We start from the raw sequence: 20,574 nt of genomic DNA, 5'->3' as shown, positions 1-20,574 counted from the left end.
TAGGGCTGATAACAGACGGTGTAAGCTTCATTTGTTACGCTTGTTGGGCGACTGTGTTTAAGAGACATACGCAGCGGAGGATGGAGAGGATGGACTGATGGGGCGTGGCTACTGATGGGGCGTGGCTACTGATGGGGCGTGCTGTGCTGTCCCTTTAGAGACGGGCATAAGACGACGTGCAGAGCAGAGCCTCCGACCTGCACCAGGAAATGTGCCTTTGCTGGCTCTGGACAAGGAAAGTGTCTTCTCCTCCGTGTGCCCCAGGGCCAGGGCTGAGCTGAGGGACAGGCATGGCTGGGGCATCATCATCCTTCCGCCTGAGAGTCCGGGGATGTAGACTGCATTGTCTCTGCCCCCTCAGAGCAGGGAGCCATCGTCAGGTGGACACCTAAGGGAGTCGGCCAGCGCCGGCTTTCTCTGCCTCCCAGAAGCCCCAGCAGCTCTCCTCTAAGGATCATGTCATCCTATTCTTCAGTCTGACTCATGGAAACCTGGGTGGAGGATTTGACAGGGATCTGATAGTGTTTCTACACGGTGTTCTATCCCCAAGTGCGGCGGGCAGATCGACAGCCTGGACACAAGCCCTCGGGGAGGAGTGCCCTTCATCCTTTAGTGAGAACTGCTATGAAACCATCGTTACTACGGACACTGCAAATGGCTCATGAGATGTGGGCTCTGTAACCCAGAGATATAGATGGAAGAATTCTACACATAACATGGTTCACAAATGCTAGACAATGGAGACTTTGAAGTGCCTTAGGAATTTCGTTTTGGGCATGTGTTGTTGGGCTGAGCCGTGCCCCACCCCCTTCATATATTACAGTGCTGGCCTCTACTGTAGTTATGTTTGGAGACAGAAGTGTGTGTGTGTGTGTGTGTGTGTGTGTGTGTGTATAGTTATGTTGTTAGTTGCTTTTTATTTTCTAAGCATTCACTCACTGTTAACAGACAGCCTTGAGGTCTTAGAAAAGACTGAACGTTTGAACAGTGTTGAAACTATAAAGATTTGGAATGAATACACTTTGCCTGTGGGGCCAAGGTGCTACCCTTGGGTATCGCATTGAAGACGGTGGACTTGCGAAGGTGAACTTGGGGTGTCAACTTGATTGGTTTTAGGAACACCTGGGGTATTAGTGAGGTACACCTTTGGATGTATCTATGAATGTGTTTCCAGAACCATGACTGAGGAGAGGGCGCCCCCTGAATGTGGGGCCACCATCTCCTGGGTTGGGGTCAGAGGCAGAAAGTCAGCTGAGTTTCAGGCATTCCTGTTCTCTGCTTCCGGGCCAGCACCAGAGATGAGCTGCCGGCTGCTGCACCTCGCCATCGGCGAGGGAATGTGTCACTCCGAACTGTGAGCCAAAATAAAGCTTTTCTCTTGCTTTGCCTTTTCTGCCAGGTACTTAGCCATGGCTGTGAGGAACATAACCAATACATATAGATTCTGGGGCATTATAACAATAAACAAACAAAATATGTAAGTGAGGTACTAATGCCTAGAATAAAACAAGACGGAAGGAAACACCTGAAGTGAAAATTAGCTGAATAACAGAAAAAGAACTTAACCAGAAAAATATGGTTGTCAGCATTTGGAGACATCTTAAGAATCATTAATGACACTTTCTTCTTTTTTGTTTTCTGTTTTTAGACAGGGTTTCAAATGGTCTTATATAGTGCTTGATGCCATGGAACTCGCTTTGTAGACCAGACTGACTTCACACTCATCAAGCTCAGCCTGCCTCTGACTCTCAGATGTTGGAACTAAAGATTTATGCCAGCGTACTTGGCCCTTGATTTTTCCAATGGAGTGTGGAGAAACACAATTTCCTTGTAATTTCTGCATTGTGCCAACACAGGTTTTCCATTATCTTTGCTACGTAAAGATGAATACAAGATCACGATATGAAAATATTCAGGTGCATTTTCCATCCAGCCATCCTCCCTCTAGTTACCTTCCAATCCGTCCACTTATCTATTCACCTGTCTATTCAACCTTCCTTCCAACCACCTACTCACCACTCACCCGTTCACCCCTCACCCGTTCACCCCTCAGCCCTTCACCCCTCACCCCTTCACACTCACCCCTTCACCACTCACCCGTTCACCACTCACCCGTCCACCCCTCACCCGTCCACCACGCACCCGTCCACCCCTCACCCGTCCACCCCTCACCCCTTCACCCCTCACCCCTTCACCCCGCACCCGTCCACCCCGCACCCGTCCACCCCGCACCCCTTCACCCCTCACCCCTTCACCCCTCACCCCTTCACCCCGCACCCGTCCACCCCGCACCCGTCCACCCCGCACCCGTCCACCCCTCACCCCTCACCCCTTCACCCCGCACCCGTCCACCCCGCACCCGTCCACCCCTCACCCGTCCACCCCGCACCCGTCCACCCCTCACCCGTCCACCCCGCACCCGTCCACCCCTCACCCGTCCACCCCGCACCCGTCCACCCCTCACCCGTCCACCCCGCACCCGTCCACCCCGCACCCAGTCACCCCGCACCCGTCCACCCCGCACCCGTCCACCACGCACCCGTCCACCCCGCACCCGTCCACCCCTCACCCGTCCACCACGCACCCGTCCACCCCGCACCCGTCCACCCCGCACCCGTCCACCCCGCACCCGTCCACCCCGCACCCGTCCACCCCTCACCCGTCCACCCCGCACCCGTCCACCCCGCACCCGTCCACCCCGCACCCGTCCACCCCGCACCCAGTCACCCCTCACCCGTCCACCCCTCACCCGTCCACCCCTCACCCGTCCACCCCGCACCCGGTCACCCCGCACCCGGTCACCCCGCACCCGGTCACCCCGCACCCCTTCACCACTCTTCTATTTGCTTCTCCTTCAGTCATCATATGCATGTCAAATGTCTACCACATGACAGGCATTTTCTCAGGCATAGTTGTGATCAAGACATAACGAAAGCCATTATTATTATTATGATGATGATGATGATGATGTTTGTTTTTGTTTTCTCAAGACAAGGTTTCCTGGCTGTCCTGGAATTCTTTCTGTAGACCAGGCTGGCCTCCAACTCACAGAGATCTGCCTGCCTCTGCCTCCTGAGTGCTGGAATTAAACGTGTGTGCCACCACCGCCCATTTAAATGCCTTTTAAAAATAATTATTATATGCTAACTAAAAATAAATAAACCCGCAGGGTTTAGGACATGAACTGGAGACAACAATCCAATTGGGCCACAAGGCTGATGCACATGAACAGAGGACTAAGGGGGTCTAGCACTAAGGCCAGGTGTGGGAGCTTGGAGGTCTTAGTCAAAAGTGCTGGTGTACTGAGGACCCAGCAGATTGGACCCAGAGAACACGTCAGCCATTGGCTGTACCTGAACCTGGAGAGCTGGCTTAGCAAGTGTGGCTGTGGGAGGCCCGAGTCCACCTTCCCTGCTCTGGAGTCAGCTGCCACCCAGAAGCAGCCACTGTGAGAATAAGGTCAGAGTTAGTCTAGAGAGGAGGAGTCCAGGGTGCCAGCCAGGAGGGCTGTGTGTCTTTGGGCTTGCTGGCTTCTGTGTCACTTCCTCAGTGCGGCTCTGATTCAGACCATGGGGACATTTATTAGGCCCTGAGCCAAAGCACTGTCATTGCTGAACTATGGCAGCAGCGAAGCCTTATACAGTGCTCAGAGCTGGCCTTGCTGAGAAGGAAGGGGTCCAGGTCCTCTGAGGCTGCCTGTAGCCTGTGGCAGTTTCCAGTCATCAAAGCAGAACTGAGAGCAAGCCTATGGCACAGCAGTGGCCCTGTGTTAGTGTCCCTTGAGGACATGTGGTCCTTGGGGGCTCCCCCTCACCTGCTGCATCCTACCTAGGCTATTAGGATTGAATAAACAATGGGGTGAGGGCACTGTCAGCCAGACCAGGGGAAGGCAGGGCACCTTGGAGGACAGAGGTGGCATCCTGCTGTGGCAGCTGATGGCTACACTTCCTTCAGTAACACCCTGGGTGGGTGGGTAGGGGGCAGGGGGGCTGGGCAGGAAAGGTATGGGGTCAGGTGACTCTAAGTTCTCTTTAAGGCTCAGAGCCTCTAACTATTTGGGAAGACTCAGACTTCCTTCCCGGCCACCAACAGTTAGAATCTTTCTGAGTCCTCTGTGGAGAAACCCAGGGAATTTGTTTCTTTGGGGACTAGCAAATACCCACTGGCTTTATGTAGTATGAGGCTCACATTACTTTAATCAGTTTTCATAACCATTGGCACTGAGAGGCCAAGATACACTTCCAGGACACATGATGCATCTTAATAAGTAAACATAGACGATGGATAGATAGATAGATAGATAGATAGATAGATAGATAGATAGATAGATAACAGAGACAGAGAGATAGATGAGATAGATAGATGGATGGATAGATGGATAGACAGATGATAGATAGATGACAGAGACAGAGATAGATGGATAGATGATAGACAGACAGATGGATGATAGACAGACAGACAGGCAGATAGATGGATGACAGACAGATAGATGATGACAGACAGACAGAGAGACATCCTCACAAGTGTTCCAAGTGCAGCATTAGCTCTTGGTTTGCCTCCACATTCTCAGGCTTTGATTAACTGTCACTAACCCAGACTTCCATGACATCGCTCTGGCACCCCAATCTCCCTTGCACATGGTTCTAACAGCAGGGAAAACAAATTAAAGCAATTACAAAGGTAAGAGGATAAAAATGTCATAAAATTCAATGCTCAGACCACGTGTGTTTAGCATGAGTGCTCGGGCAGATCCCCGTCTTGGGGTCACTATGGGCTCTTCTGCAGTGCTCTTACCACGTGTGAAATAATGACTTTGGTTTTATTTGTTTGGGTTTTTTTTGTTTGTTTGTTTTTCTTAGTTTTTTTTTTTTTTTTTTTTTTGAGACAGAGTTTCTCTGTGTAGCCCTGGCTGTTTGGACCCACTTTGTAGACCAGGCTGGCCTCGAACTCACAGAGTTCCACTTGCCCCTGCCTCCTGAATTACAGATATATCCTCTCCCTCTCCCTCTCCCTCTCTCTCTCTCTCTCTCTCTCTCTCTCTCACACACACACACACACACACACACACACACACACTGCCTACTGGAATTACAGGCATGTGCCACCACGCCAGGTTCGTGACTTTGGTTGTGATTGGAAGAGACTCTTCACAGATAGTTGTGGATATGAAGTTAAATGTAAACAGAGTCACTTGGGGCACGACATTACACTGTGCTTACAAACGAGTGCAGTTTGGGCTACACTGATTGTAGGCACTCTAAAACACACCACGCACTTACTTGTTTGCTGCTGTACTTCATGCACCCTACTCGCTAGACCGCCCTGCAAAGATGGTGGCTAAGGACAGTTATCCCATTTCACAGATCAGGCAAAAGAAGAGCCCGATCTGAGTTCGGAGCCATTACTGTCATCCTGTTCCTTTAAGGTGCACATGTGCCTGGCAAGGTAATAATAATCTAGGGCCACAGCTGAGTTGTAGTGCCCTTATCTACAATGCATAGGGTTCAAGGTTCCATCCCTCCCAGTGCACGTGCGTGCGCGCACGCGCGAGCGCACACACAGACACACACAGAGGCACAGACATTCTCACACACACATAGACACACACATGTGTGCACACACAGACACAAATACACACAGTCAGACATTCTCACACACACACACACACACACACACGCACATACACACACATGCACATACTCCCACAGAGGCACAGATTTCACACACACACACATACAGGGACACAGACATTCATAGACACACACACAAGCACAGACATTCACACACACAGGCACAGACATTCACACACACACAGAGGCACAGACATTCACACACACACACACACACACACACACACACACACACACACTGGTTCCATCGCTCCCAGCACACAAACCTAGTTATATATACACAAACACACTCAAAACACATAGTAAAAGTGTTTTGAAACTAAAAATGTACAAGAATTATGCTACTGGAAAAAAAAAACCGCTGGCATGCTCAGCTCTGCAGCTCAGTCATTTTCTGCACGGAGGGAGGGTGCGATTCAACTATTTAACTGTCTCCAGACCCATTAGATTTAATGAACAACTTAATTGCAAAATAACGACCTGCGGGAAAGCCTCTGTAGGCGTTGAAAGTATAAGTTGTCCGCATTTACTTTCCTGATGCAAACTTCAGCCTCTGGGTGGCTTTCCCCAGAGAAGGGCCAGGGAGGGGTGCGTGGAGCAAATGATAACTTGCTGAGGATGTGAGGGGGACTCAGGGGTGGAAACTGCTCTCCAAACCCTCTGCCGAGCCAGGGTGTCATCCAGGGCACCGTTCCCCTGCTAGAGAAAAGCCAAGTAATGTGTATGTTTAACTTGAACACGTCCTAACCAGCCCTGGAAACCATAGGGTGGACAGGGCCAAAAAGTTGGTTGCAACTTGGACACCTCATTAGTAGGGAGACTCACCAGCAGTCTCTCTGGGGGGTCCTGGCCCCAAAGGCTGTTTCCTTTTATCCCCTTCCTGCACAATGGTGGACTAAAGAGAAGGAAGAGAGGCCCTCACGGGGGCAGGGGACCCTCGGACGGAGCTGCTGCCATCTGGGGGGTGGCGAGGTGTAGCCACAACTGTCAGGCTGGCTTTCCCCAAGGTGGGAGTTGGGGACTAGAAGATGAGCACCCCGCCTGCTGGGCTTTGTTGGCACATGGATCCAGCTTTGGCCCCATGGCTGCATTCCATGGGCTCCGCTGCCACTTCAGGGCAGCCCCTGAGCTCACGGCTGGCAGGAGAACAAAGAGCCAAGAACAAAGGCTGGCGTTTGAAGGGCAGCTTAGACAGTTTCAAAGGCCTTCAGCTTGCTGAGCTGGAAAAGCAGTGTGTGTGTGTGTGTGTGTGTGTGTGTGTGTGTGTGTGTGTGTGTCTTGAGATGTATGTGTATGTCTGTCTGTATGTGTGTGTATGTCTGTGTATGTGTGTGTATATACGTACGCATGTGTGTATATGTGTGTGTATGTGTACTTGTGGTGGCAGGGAGGACGGCAAAGGTTAGTTCCCGTATGTCCTGAGGAGAAACATGAGATCACATGTAATTCTTTTTTGGAATTTATATTAAATAGAATAGAAAAGGACAGAGGGTCTCTCTAAAGTGGGTTAACTTGGGATTTAAGTTAAGCAGGGCTGCTTTTTAGGGTATGATTAGACACATGTACACACACATATATGTGTACACATGTGCACACACTCCACTCCTGCAAAGGGGGGAAGCGTTTTGCACCATGCTAGTTTCTAGGGCAGCCACCACACCAGGTTCGGGTCTTGGTGGCTGCCCAAAACCACAATGGGATCTTGGGAGGCCTGTTCAGTGCAGGCCTGGAGGAGGGGCAGAGGAGAGAGAGAGAGGGCATGGCATCCGTTTCCTCTCCTGACACAAAGTCCAGAAAGCCTGAGTAGGATGTTAAACCAGACTCTTGAACAGCCGAGGCACAGGTTAAGTATCCCAGCCAGCTGCTTCAGAGGCCTTGTATGCGCTGCTCTAAAAGGCTCTGGTAAGAAATGTTTATCTTTCTTCCAGCCAGGAGCCTGTGACTCTGGACTTCACATCATAGGCATTAGGGAAGTGCCCTGCCACCGAGCTACATCCCCAGCCCGAGTCTACCTCCCCAGCCGGATCCGCTAACCTGCCCATCAGTAAAGTAGCTGTACTCTCAACTCATCATAAAGAGCCACTGGCTTCAGCCTCGATGAGGCTGACAACTTTGGAGGAACCTCAAAACTCTTATCTGAAGCCTTGCCTGGGGCTCTCCCTTGGGTTTTAAACCCTGGGAAGCCAGCAAAAGACCCAGCTGCACTCCCTCAGGCTGATGACTTCCAGGTGGGCAGAGCCAACTCCTCCTGGCTAATGAGTCAGTCAGATCTGTTAGAGACAGGCAGTGCACATACCTCCCAGGTGCTCTCACCTCACCACCATCCTGTGAGGAGAAGGACAGGAGTGGGAGTGACCTTCAAAGCTTTGAGACCCCTGGCTGCCCTGAGGACCCCACTGAGGGACATCATGGTCCTACCATGCCTTTTCTCCTGGATTATGGAGTTATGCTTCCTTTATTATTTTTTTATTGAATTTTTAACTGATGTAATTTAGATTTATAAGTAGCTGTAAGAAATAATTAAGGGGGAGATCCCTTTTTATGCTCGGCTCAGTTCCACCCAGTGCTAACATTGTTGGAAAAAACATAGCACACTCATCTCTTCAGATCTACAGGGCACTGGGTCCAGAACCCACTCAGTCTCTCAGGAAACCCAACTGCACTCTGCGAGGTCCCAGGTCCTCATGTGAAACGCACAGTATTTGCAGACACCGTGCACACAGCCTGCACACTCAGAGTCAGCTCTTGTTGACTCACAATACTCAGAACAATGAAAATCCTATGTAGAAAGTCACGGCACTGCATTGTTTAGGAAATTAAACTAAAACACCCGTTCCTGTGCTCAGTGCAGACAATTTTCCCCCAATAATCCCCACCCTTGGTTGACTGACTCATGCCGTGGAAGGTTCAGGAACAGAGGGCTATATTATGTTAGAGCCCAGATACTGCCAGGGATAGAGCTCACCCATCTTACTCAAATTTTTTGTTTTCCTTAGACGTGTGTGTATGTGTGTGTGTGTGTGTCCATGTATGTGTGTCCATGTGTGTGCATACGTGTGTAAATGTTATCACCTTCGTCAATTCATGTATCTTTCACCACAGAGCTGTTGTTCTAGGGAAACCCATGGGATAAGTATGGAAAAACAAGATACAGAATTCGAGAATATTCGCAAACCACATAAACAACAAAGGGCTAGTGCCTAAAACAGAGGGAAATAAATCAGAACTAGAGGAATGTGGATGCCCAGAGGGACGGAGCTTTTTAACTATGCATCATTTCATCGTTTGAACATGTTCTATAAATGGCATAACTTAGGGTTGGGGACTATTTCCACTTAGCAAAATCCCACAGAGATTTATGCACGTTTTGATGAGCATCAGTAAGTTGCTCCTCTTCACTGCTCGGCAGATTCTATGGCACAGATGAACCGTGTGTTACCATCGCCAGTCACCGGCCGGAGGACACCCAGGCCCGCCCCAGGTGAGGCTGTTACTCCTCCTACAGCTATTATGGACATTCTTGTGTGCTTTTTAGTGTTCATTTCTCAGGCACAAATGTCTGGGAGATCAGTGGATGGTCAGACAGTACTTGTGTTTATATTAAAAGCTGTCAAACTACTTTGTGGGGTGACTAATCATTCAGTCTCAGCAGACACGTGGGATTAGTTCCGGTTCTTAGCATCCTCAGGAGGATCTTCTCTTTATTCCTGTCAGTCTCACGGACACATGGGCACAGCTCGCTGCAGAAAGGGCTTTGTGAGGTGTGCGTTTGTCTCTTGTCTGTTTTCTAGAAGGGTCATCTTGAGCTACTCACATAGGGCCGCTTTGTGTTTGCTGAGGACTGCGCTCTGGAGGACTGCGCATGGAGAGCACGCGATGGCATAGGGCAACCCCATAGAAGTTTCCTCCACTCTTGCTGTTTCCGTGTGTGTGTGTGTGTGTGTGTGTGTGTGTGTGTGTGTGTGTGTGTGTGTGTGTCAGGCACTGGCGCTTGCAGATGTGTTAGATCCCCGTGGGGCTGGAGTTAGAGGCAGTTGTGAGCCAGATGGTACGAGTGCTGGGAATTGAACTAGGACCCTCTAAAAGAGCAGTGCATGCCCTTAACCGCCATCTCACCAGCCCCCAGTCCTATATTATTTCCATGTTTTTTTCTAAAAAATAAAAAATAAAACAAGCAAACAAAAACACCTTTCAACTTGTCTAAGCCATCAAATTTGAAGTACTTCTCTTGTCGGCAGTATAAATCTGAGTAATTTTCTTCTTTCTAAATCTTCTTTGCAATTCTCTCTTCCCATCGGTGCTGGTACATAATTTACAATTAAGGTAATTACTGGTATGCCAGCTCTTAATTTTCCCTTTATATGACTTGTTTCTATTTGTTTTCTTGGGTTCTCGGTTCTGCTTCTGCGTTCTTGCCTTTCTGAGAGTTACGTTAAGCACAAGATTCCAACTCGCTTTAATCACAGAGTTTTTGGTACACATCAGTGTCTTTCTCATGGTGGCTGCCTGCATTAATTACAGTCCTTGCATCTTAACCACAGCCTGGTGCTCCCTGCATCACCACTTCAAATGAACTGTGGAAATCTCTTTCCTTTTGGGCCCCTTTACCTTGGCTGCTTTAACGGGTCATTATATGGAGCGCAGGTCTTTGCTAAGGCGATGAACTATGACTTTACTGCTCAAGATTAAGAAGACAGTCTACTGTATGCTGGCCATTGTTTCTTCTCTCCCGGTGTTCGGGGATTCCTTCTGTCACCCTCTCATCTTTATTTGCCCTTCGTTCCTGAAGGAAGTGTTTGGGAAGCTGTCTTTTTAAGGTATGTGCACGCGTGATCATCACCTCAGGTGGCCAAGGAGGCCAGAGGTACCAGGAGCTGCAGTTACAGGAGTGAGCCTCCCAGTGAGGTGTCTGTGGGTTAGACTTGCGTCCTCTGCAAGAGCAGCGACGCTCTTGACCACTGGGCCATCTCTCCAGCCCCGAAGGATAGCTGGGCTGCGAACAGAAGCGGGAGTCCTCCATCTCTTGAGAACTACAACCAGAATGGTTTTCCCAGACACAAGGCTTTGTGTCCCATGACCAAGGAGCCCAAGGACAGACACTAACCTGTGGCAGCTTTTTTTACCCAGGAGGTAGCAGTAATGAGAGTAGAAGAAGGAGCTTTTCTTGATGTAGATCCCATCATAATGGTACCTGAAAAAGAGGGTGTCTTTTAACTTCCGTCCAAGTACAGGACCGACCGACATTCTAACAGTAATGGCTGGATGGCGCATGCACACACACACTCACGCACATATAACGTATGTGTATACACACGTATCATATGGCAAATTTCGAATTTGGATCTTTTTCCTGGATAGTAGTATGTAGGATGATGCTAGTGACTCTAGCCAGCAGCAATGAGCCCCACACTCTACAGTACAGTTCCTCTCAGTGAGGAGAGCAGGCAGGTCAGGTGTACCCACCTCATTGACCCATCAGAAGCCGCAGCCTATCATACCCATTTCCTTATCATAGCCTACAAAGGGACTGTTGGATGCTCAGTTCTCAATTTTAAAGTGTCTCCTCTCAGAGAGGGGGAATGGGATGAGCCTCCTGCCACATTTGGCTTTTCTGAAGACTCAGGCTACGGAAAGCCAGAGCCCTCCTTGCAGCCCCGTGCCCTGTGGAGTCCAGGAAACTATAGCATGTGCCCAGGTTATCAAGAGAACCAGCGTTCTTCAACTTAATTACTGCCCAAGGTTAGACTTGGCGAACTCTTCACTGTCTTCAATTTCTTAACAGGCAGCTGGCCCTTCCTCTAATTGGCTTCTGTCCCTGCTCACTGATTTCCTGTCTCGATTCAAAGCAAACAACAAATGACAATGATAATTGCATGGCAATTATGATAAGGACACACTTGATGGCACTGGAATTTCCTTTCCTGCAAAACTGTCACGGTAGGCCCCAGCCTCCTGAATAGAACTGATAGGCTAATTGGCCAAATACTTCAGACATTTCAGTTCAAAGAGTAATTAAAGCAATTGACGTTATTCTATGTGTGTAATTATTTAAACATTTTAATAATTGGACACATTTTTAAACATTTTTAGTATATATAGTGATCTTCATAATCTAACAAGATGTTGAGGCAAATGAACCTAGTACTGGCTAAGAACTCCAGACACAGGGACTTAGTCTGAACCATGGCACCATTTGGTGAGAGATGCTGCTACATATAACTTATTCTCTGTCACAGGTGTAATCACTTATTGTGATTTGCCTGCCCTCTCATTGTCACCACATAACACAAAACAAACATTATAACCATACCTGGCACTTCCCCGAGTGCCCAGCCTCCGGGTGCCCAGATCAGGAAAAACCAAGCGCACGAGCTGCAGAAACAAGCCGGATTAAAAAATAATAATAATAAAATAAAAATGTAATTTGAAACCTGCAAACAAACTCACTTTATCTATACTTACCAAAGAGTTATTAAAAAGTATTATTGCTGATTATAAAAAGTAAATATGCAAATACAATGAGGAGAACACATCAGATAACTAAAATATGTCACAGAGAGGGGAAAGTGCCATTTAAATAAAGCCTGGTGTCCAGGCTGAGGCATGTAATGTCCTGGCTTAGACTCCAAGCACCAAAACAGACTGTGGTTCTCAACCTGTGGGTTGCAACCCCTGGGGGTCGGGGTGGGGTCAGAGGAGGCAGCGCTAGGAAGGGTGAGAAGCACTGCCCTAGGACGAAACCTTGCCTTGAAGTTTCAGCACTCAATGTTCCTAGGTTGAATTGCTCGCATCTAACAGGGTGTTCGGTCTTGCATTCTTCTCTCTTCAACAGTCTATTTGTTTATAATGCTTTACAACCCAATGAGCAGTTTAAGTCTTTTTTTTTTTTTTTTTTTTTTTTTTTTTTTTGGTTTTTCGAGACAGGGTTTCTCTGTGTAGCCTTAGTTGTCCTGGACTCACGTTGCAGACCAGGCTGGCCTCGAACTCACAGCGATCCGCCTGCCTCTGCCTCCTGAGTGCTGGGATTAAAGGCGTGGGCCACCACGCCCGGCCTAGTTTAAGTCTTCTTAACCCCATATGTTATCCTGACTCCATGCTTGCCACGATCCCAAGTTACTTGCGTTTTAGTTCGTTTTTTGCTCCAGCTGAATCTTATTCATCTCTCTTACACCTCTGCCTGTGGCTGAATGCCCTGCTTCTTTTTCTAACGCATCCTCCCCATACCCCCACACCCTAACCCCACCTCGCCTCCTCGCTAGCAGGAAGTCCAGCCCTACTCTCTCCCCTGTTCAGTGATTGGCTGTAAGCTGCTTTATTGGCATACAAGGGGAGTAGAGTTTATACAACATTGAGAAGGAGATTCTCAGAACAAGGCTTGCAATCAGATATTTGGGGGGAGGGAGGCTTGTATAGAAATCAGCATTTAAATTACCCAATAACCTTATGCAAACAACACAGTATTTAGGCTCACACCTGCTGGAGGTGGAAATTCTGCATGGAGGGACGTTACAGAAGCCAGAACAGGGAGAGTCACAGCACTGCCAATGACGGCTGCTCTTGCTCTGCGGAGCCGCTGTGCCAGCTCCTGCTTGGCTTTGCGCCTCAGCCTCCTTTTTGTATTAGCTCCCAGGAGTAGCATTTGAGAGAAATGATATGAGCTTCTTATTTTCCAGCTTGTCATCTTTCTCTCAGCCATGTCTGTCTATGATCTGTTTACACTCCCATCTACCTACGCACCTATCATCTACCCATCTCTCTTCTGCATGCCCTCCGTCCATATGTCAGTCTCTAACCTACCTATCCTGCAGTATCTGTACAACAGGATGCAGCAGATGAACAGCAAGCCATATGGCAACGCAACCTAGGGGCTTGTAACTGGGCATTTTCCTATAAAATGGGCATTTAGTTATAAAACTAAAAAAACAAAACAAAACAAAACACAAAAAACCTCCTGAGTTCTTTCCCACACAGTGCATCAGAGATGAAGAAGTGTGTTGTGAGGGGTGTGTGGGAAAAGTGGTCCATAGTGTTTGCTGTGAGGCCACTGCAGTTGCTGTGTTGTCACAACTCAGAATTCACATGAGTAGGAAGACGAGGGCTTGCTGGCTGAACAGAGAGAAAGGCTGCTGCTCTGGGTGCTGCTCTGGGGACAGCCAAGCCAAGCATTTTCTGTGGCCAGAAACGTGTGTGTGAGAAAGGTGGAGTTGGGGAGGGCGAAGACTTGCCCTCTATAGTTCTAGAACATGCAGAAAGCAGGTGGACACCAGCAGGCTGCACCAGACAAGCCAAGGGACAAGAGTTAGAAGGTGCCCGAGGCAGGTACTGAAGAGCCCACCATCCAAGGGTCCAGCTGGCTCTTAAAGAGTGCAGCCTTCTCCACCCTCCATCCTCCCTCGATGGTTCAACCAACACCTGGCAGCAAAGTGAGAAGGTGAGGTGGGAAACAAGCCAGCACACCTCCTTTGTGACATGCCACAGAGCACAGCACACAGCACACAGCACACAGCACACACCACTTGAAAGCTGTGTTAAGAGTTTGGGCCCCGATCCCAGCCCTCGAGAGGCAGAGGCAGTCTGATCTCAGTGATTTTTGAGGCTAGCCTGGTGTACAAAGCAAATTCTAAGATAGCCTGGTCTCTGTTATACATGGAAACCTTATCTGAACCCCAGCCGACCCCCATCTCTCTCTGCAAAAACAAAAACAAAAACAAAAAACAAAAACAAAACCAACCCAGTTTGTGCATTATATGAGGTAGGCATCTCAAGCATCAAGCTTATGTGGTCGAGCGGCATAGGGTGATGAGAGAACTTCACCTCACCCGGGGCTTCCAGGGAGGCCCTGCTGCCTGCTCACCACCTCATCAGGGCAGAAGATGGGCAGAGCACAGGGACAGGGGACATGATGTGGTTTTTCCCAGTTCCTGCTGTTCACACGGGTGTGTGTGCACATGTGCAAATGTGCCATGCACGTAGCTATCCCTTTGATAGTGAGGCCACAGCCAGCATTTACTCCCCCTCCCCTTTTTTTTTTTTTTGTTTTTGTTTTTTGAGACAAGGTTTCTCTGTGTATCCCTGGCTGTCCTGGACTCGCTTTGTAGACCAGGCTGGCCTCGAACTCACGGTGATCCGCTTGCCTCTGCCTCCCTCCCAAGTGCTGGGATTAAAGGTGTATGCCACCACACCTGGCCTTACTTTCCCCTTCTTAACACTTTTCAATTTCCACACTGTTCACAAAGGAGACGCAATCCTGTTCTAATCAGAAAAAACATTCATCCATGTTATTTTAGCAGAGGAAGCAGACCTCCGGAAACTCCCCCAATCCATGGAAGCTGTCGCTGCAGCCAGAAAGAGCATCACAGGCTTAGTGGGCATCCGAATCCTCTGCGTAGGAACTCCTTCCCAGGGGAAGAGGGAGGAAGCGAGAATTGGATATTTTGTTGCTTCTCTTGTAAACAGGCTTTGTGCTCACATCCCTTTCCCCTTCCTTCCCTTCCCTTCTCCATTTAGCCACAGCTTTGGCACACAGGATGTAGTCCTACCAGCCAATTCCACTCCGCTGGCCTCGTCCCTCGGCTACCTGCCAACCAATGTTAGAACCCTGCCATCTTGGGGAGTGGATTCTAAGGGAAACATTAAGACAAAGAATTCAAAATAAATGCAGAGGTCAGACACTGGAGTCTCTCGTGTCTTTCCTCTGGAATGCTCTGCAGTGCAAAACAACCTCATGACAAGATCTGTTTTCTGTTGTTTGGTGCAGGGACTGGCCACAGAGATGCCACTCGCTGGGCAAGAGCTCTACCACTGAGCTACATGTTCCTAGACCCTAGGTCTTAAAAAGAGGCCAAAAGAATTTTCTTCTAGAACTGAACAACCTCTAAGACTCCATTAAGACCCTGGCCTGACAAAGTTACCTTCTTGCCTCTGAGAAAGCTCATGAGCGGGCAGCCAAGAAAAGGCTGCCGTGCCAGGCTACGTGGCGCTCCACAGAGGCTTTGATGACATTTCCTAAAACTCTGAGTGATGAAATGGCAACCATTTGCGCTGCATGATAAGAGCTGGGAATTCCCAGCGGGTTGGAAAACCCTTGAGTCACCTTGTAAGATGCAGTGATAAAGAGACAATGTAGTTTGCCTCTTTGGTTTTGATCTGTTTATTTACATGGGAGTGTTTACAGCTTATGAATTGGTCTTGGGAGACCTAGCTTAATTTTTACTTATGTGGGGGGAAAAAGTATTTATATTTATTGGTGACATATTCGAAGTGAAACTAAGAAAAAGACAAGAAGGATAAAAGTCCCAAAGAAAATAAAAACAAAAGGAAAACAAGCAGAGACAGGGCTCCAGAGCAGAGTATACCGTAGAGGCACTGGGTGGTGCTGGGATGCGTCCTTGAAGCCACATTTAAGGGGAATATCTACTCAAGTCCACAAAATGAAATGGGAGGCCAGGAAGGCGCTTTCCAGAGCCAAGAGTAGTCATGGCCAAGGCACGGCAACAAGAGCGCCTGCTTCCTGTATTTGAGCAGATGTCCCATTAGAAGATTCAACCACATTTCAGAAGCACTGAACGGCCAGGAGTGACTGGAAGAGTAGAGCTAAACAGTTCAGTGTTTGGGAAAACATACCAGCACCCCCAGGATTGCCAGGGGAAGGTGAGAAGAAGCCACTCTGAGGTGGCATACAGGATGCAGTGCCAAAGCTCAATCCCATTCCACTGGGCTCCTCTCTCGGCAATTTGCCAACCAAACAATGTTAGACCCTCTTCTGGTCCTCGTGTCCATGACACCTTGTCATGGACACAGTGAACACAGTGAACACAGGTGCTTGCTGGTTACCACAGCAACATCAGGAAATGGTCCTTGTACCCACCGTGGTGGATGACTGCACATAGCAGGGTGTCACACAAGGACGAACAAGCAACAGAAACTCACCGATTGCTAGTGGCCAGTCAGCCCCCAGGGCCCACCTGCCCTGTCTCCTCAGTCGGTGCCGGGGTTACAGCCAGCCATCACATCCAGCTTTTTGCGTGGGTGCTGGGGATCCGAACTCAGGTCCTCACGCTTGTTTGGCAAGCACTTCCCCCCCCCCCCCCGCCCCCCGAATTATCTCCCTGGTCAATGTAGTTCTTCTTTCTGTCTTTATCAAGCTCGGTGGCTTTATTATCCAGACAAGTTTATTGCTGCTGTTGTTGTTGTTTTAACATGGTTAGGAGGTTGGCTCTGTTAGCAGGACATGCACTCATCAGTGATTAAATAACATGCCAAGCCAATCCAGTCCAATCCTGTGTAAACAAGGACCCTTGCAGAGAAATAGGAGAGCGTGAACTGACAGCTGTGTGACCCCAATGAGCAGGCTCCTTGTCTCCCTAGCTGTGAGAGGTGGGTATCAACTTAGGACCCCCAAGAGCAAGTCCTCAGCACAGAGGAGCTTTATTTGTCCCAGAGAGACAGAGCGCAGGGATAAAGGACAAAGACCGAGGACACGGGAGAAGGAGAAGGGAACGAGGGACAGTGGGCAGGGGGATTTGTCCCACAGTGGACATCTGGAGAGATGGGGCACGTAGGAAAATGGCAGTTTATAAACTGGGCGTGTTAATTAGGTGGGTTCAAGGAGGCTTTTGACTTCAGTACTTTGATAGCTGAACCTTGGTAGTCAGCCTCAGGAGGAGGAAGTGGACAAATAAGGGCACAGACCTTGGGGGCCAGCTTTAGGAATGCAATCCGAGAGTTTTTAGCAAGGTTTAGGGAATGCGGGAGAAGAACAAGGCCTGCCAGAGCCACATTCACCAGGCCTGAGCTAACCAGAGTCAACCTGGATACAGGGACTGCATGCTGTCAGCTGTGCTGAGGCCCTCACAGGAGGATGTGAGGGGTTTTCATCAGCCTGTGTTCGGTGATCAGACTTCAAATCCTGGCCTGGGCTGTGTTTGTCCAGAGGAAATGCCCACCCTCCCTTTTCAGGTCTTAGCCCAGAGAGGACACAAGCTAAGATGCTTAGATGGCTGGCTCTTGGGCATCACTCAGACAGGGGACCCCAGTGTCTCTGTGCGCAGGGTTTCCTGGTGGAATACACAGGGGGAAAGAACTCTGCATGGTCAGGTTAGAGCTATTAGCATGTACTGCGGCCAGCTATGTTAGGATTCGGCTTCAGTTCACCTTCCTATGACATCCTTGCTTACCTGCTATGGGGGCGTGGCTCTGCCCAGGACCATATTAAAAGGACAAACTGTCCATGTGGCGCCCCCCTCTCTACTCCCTCTCTCTATCCCCTCTCTCTTCCTCTTCCTTTCTACTCCCCCCTCTTTCTCTCTCTTTCCCTCCTCCTCTCTCCTCTTTTCACTCTTCCTGTCTCTGTCTCTGGGGTACCCCTCCCCCTGTCCCTCTCCCCTACATGCTCATTTAATAAATCTCATCTAACATAAAATCTGGTACTTTTATCTTATATATAAAATTGGTGCCCCGGGTGAGGAAGGCTCTTCCATGACTAACAAGTCTGGAATCCTTTATATCGAACTCCATTCTTTCAAATTTCATTCTAAATCTCCATTCATTCCGGTCTTAATCCATCAGCTCCCTGCCTTCAGACCACGATTCTAAGCTGAGACAAATTTCTGCTGCGACGCTCTCTCCCCGGACCCTGAACAGCAGGTAATTCATTCTGCCGCATGGCTGCACCTCCCCCAACGGTGGTGTTGGCAGTAAACCCGGGTGTAGACCAGTGGACTGCCTCTGGCTGGAGTAACCTGCCTCCTACCCACCCACCCCCACCCTGGGGCTGCCTGCCTGCTATACTTTTGGTAAAGCTATCTGTAAATCTCAAGCCCCACCCCTCCTAGCTTTGGTAAGCTCTCCGTAGGCTGTGGACTTCTCTGGGGTTAGTGTGTGCAGATTTCCTGATTGGGCTGGGTACCCAAGCCCCCTGGGAGGTGCGATGTGCGCGTACTGCCGCCGCAGGTGGTCTACTTTGATTCTAAGGGGTCCTGCCTAGGGTTAACTGCTGGGTCCCTCCAGGCTCCCTGCCCCACTGTTTTGCGAACTGCATGCACTCTCCTGCGCTCACTGTCGCTGTCCCCACTCCCCTCATGCCACCCCAGAGCATGTCTCTATTTGGCTTGTTCCTGTTGTGCAGGCCACACAAAGCCTAGATGGAATGGGGCTGCCACTGCTCCACTTCCCTGTCTGTACTGTGCTCAGCCACCCTGAGTTTTTTACAGTCTCTTGGTTTAAAATCTGCCGCTAAGCGCGCTATGCGGTAGTCACCATGTTGCTCCTCCTCCGTGCCTATCACATGACCATTAGGTTCCTGCTGCTGCCCTTCCCCTTTCCCACCGCGTGTATGCTGGGGAGCCAGTGTATATGCGCACGCGTAGGCCCTACTCCCTGAGCCCTGCCTGCCCAAAGGTGGGCCAGGGGCAGCGGAGTTAACCTTCTCCACACAGTGACCAGCGACTGGCAGCTGTGCTAAGTCAGTATTGTACCCTGATTCTAAATGTTTCTTTTTTTTTTTTTTTATTTCAAAGTTATAAAGGTCTACTCAAATTAACAAGATAAATGCTGCTCCTCCTGTCATCAGCTAACCTGGATTCAGCCACTCCTGGCCAATAGGTTTGATACGATTTTTATAATGTTCACTGTATTAACATCATTTGTTTACAATATTAAAATTTAAATTACTGTCTTAAACTATTTTTAGCCTAAAATTCTAACTGTTCCATTCTCTTATGGACTGTGTTTTTGGGCTATGTTTATGTTTCTAAGGCTCTAACTTAACAGAGATAAAACCTAAACTCCTAGTCTTTAAGTATTACGATAAACTATGAACAAAGTTGCCTATTTAAAATATTCTTAAGATAGACAAGACTGCGGTTTCATTGCCGTCTTAACTAAAACGTCGAAGATGTTTCCTGAGCCCCCATATAGGAACTGGTAAAATCTTTAAGACCCAAGAGGCCTTCCCAACAGGCTCAGTTACAACAATCTGTTCTCCAGGCCTTAGCCACTAACCCCGAGCTAAAAATTGAGGCCCACAATATCCCCTTCCCACCGGGGTCCAGCCTGAGCCAGCTCTGCCAGGGACCTGTTTCAGATGCAGCCAAAAGGAGAAACTAGTCTCCCAGCTGCTGCAACCAGAATGGGACGCTGGTCCCACAGCCTAGCCTGATGGCAAATTGGCCTGTGGATGTCACTGCTCACATGCAGGCTTGTTCTCCGTGCCAAGCCACTGGAGGTTCAACCAGCACAAGAGCTGTGGACATGTCCAGCCTTCAAGCTCCTTGACCTGGTGGAGTACAGAAGGCTCTTAGATCCAGCAGCCTCGCCAAACCTAGGGTAACGCTACAGGTCTGTGTTAAACTCATACTCAGACTACCCAGTCACATGGCCAGCTTCTATCCTGGGAGACTTCGGGTACCTTCCCAGCCCTCTGCATATGCAGGAGACCAAACTTTTAACTCTCACGGCTAGATACGGTCTACTTTGTTACTATTCTTTTTTGCTAAAGGACAGTAACTACTTAAAATTTCACCTGTTGCTTAAAGCATCCAAGAAGGTGTTTTAAGAATGTGTTTTAAGGGTTAGAGAGATGGCTCAGTGGTTAAGAGCACTGACTGTTCTTCCAAAGGTCCTGAGTTCAATTCCCAGCATCCACATGGTGGCTCACAACTATCTATAATGTGATCCTATGCCTTCTTCTGGCCTGCAGGGGTATAAGCAGGCAGCACTGTATACAGAAATAAATAAATATTTTTAAAAAGAATGTGTTTTAAGTTGGTAAATACACGTTATGAAGGTCAAAATGCCTAAAAAGATATTTTATTCCTCCTGTTGCTGTAATATTATTGTTAACTGTTTAGAGTGTTGACACTGATCACTGAAGCTCTAGTTTACTAATCTAACTGTAAAAAACATTCCACTATATGATTCTATCATAGTTCCAAGCTCAAGATTT

At 48.8% G+C, this 20,574-nt stretch overlaps 1 protein-coding gene across 1 annotated transcript in view; it reads right to left on the bottom strand.

Annotated features, from left to right (window-relative positions):
• The window catches only part of RFX8 (regulatory factor X8), a 62,380-nt gene that overhangs the window by 30,574 nt on the left and 11,232 nt on the right, over positions 1–20,574 (bottom strand). Inside the window, exons 3-4 of the mRNA XM_084755020.1 lie at positions 11,941–12,002; positions 10,735–10,821 (exon numbers count right to left, since the gene is read on the bottom strand). Coding sequence (XP_084611146.1) covers positions 10,735–10,821; positions 11,941–12,002 — 149 coding nt within the window. The remainder of the gene's footprint in view (positions 1–10,734; positions 10,822–11,940; positions 12,003–20,574) is intronic.

This window comes from Acomys minous (genome assembly GCF_964271855.1).
Source record: "Acomys minous genome assembly, chromosome: 13".
NCBI classification, from domain to species: domain Eukaryota; kingdom Metazoa; phylum Chordata; class Mammalia; order Rodentia; family Muridae; genus Acomys; species Acomys minous.
Note: the sequence above shows the minus strand (reverse complement) of the source record. Positions and strands in the feature narration are given on the sequence as shown.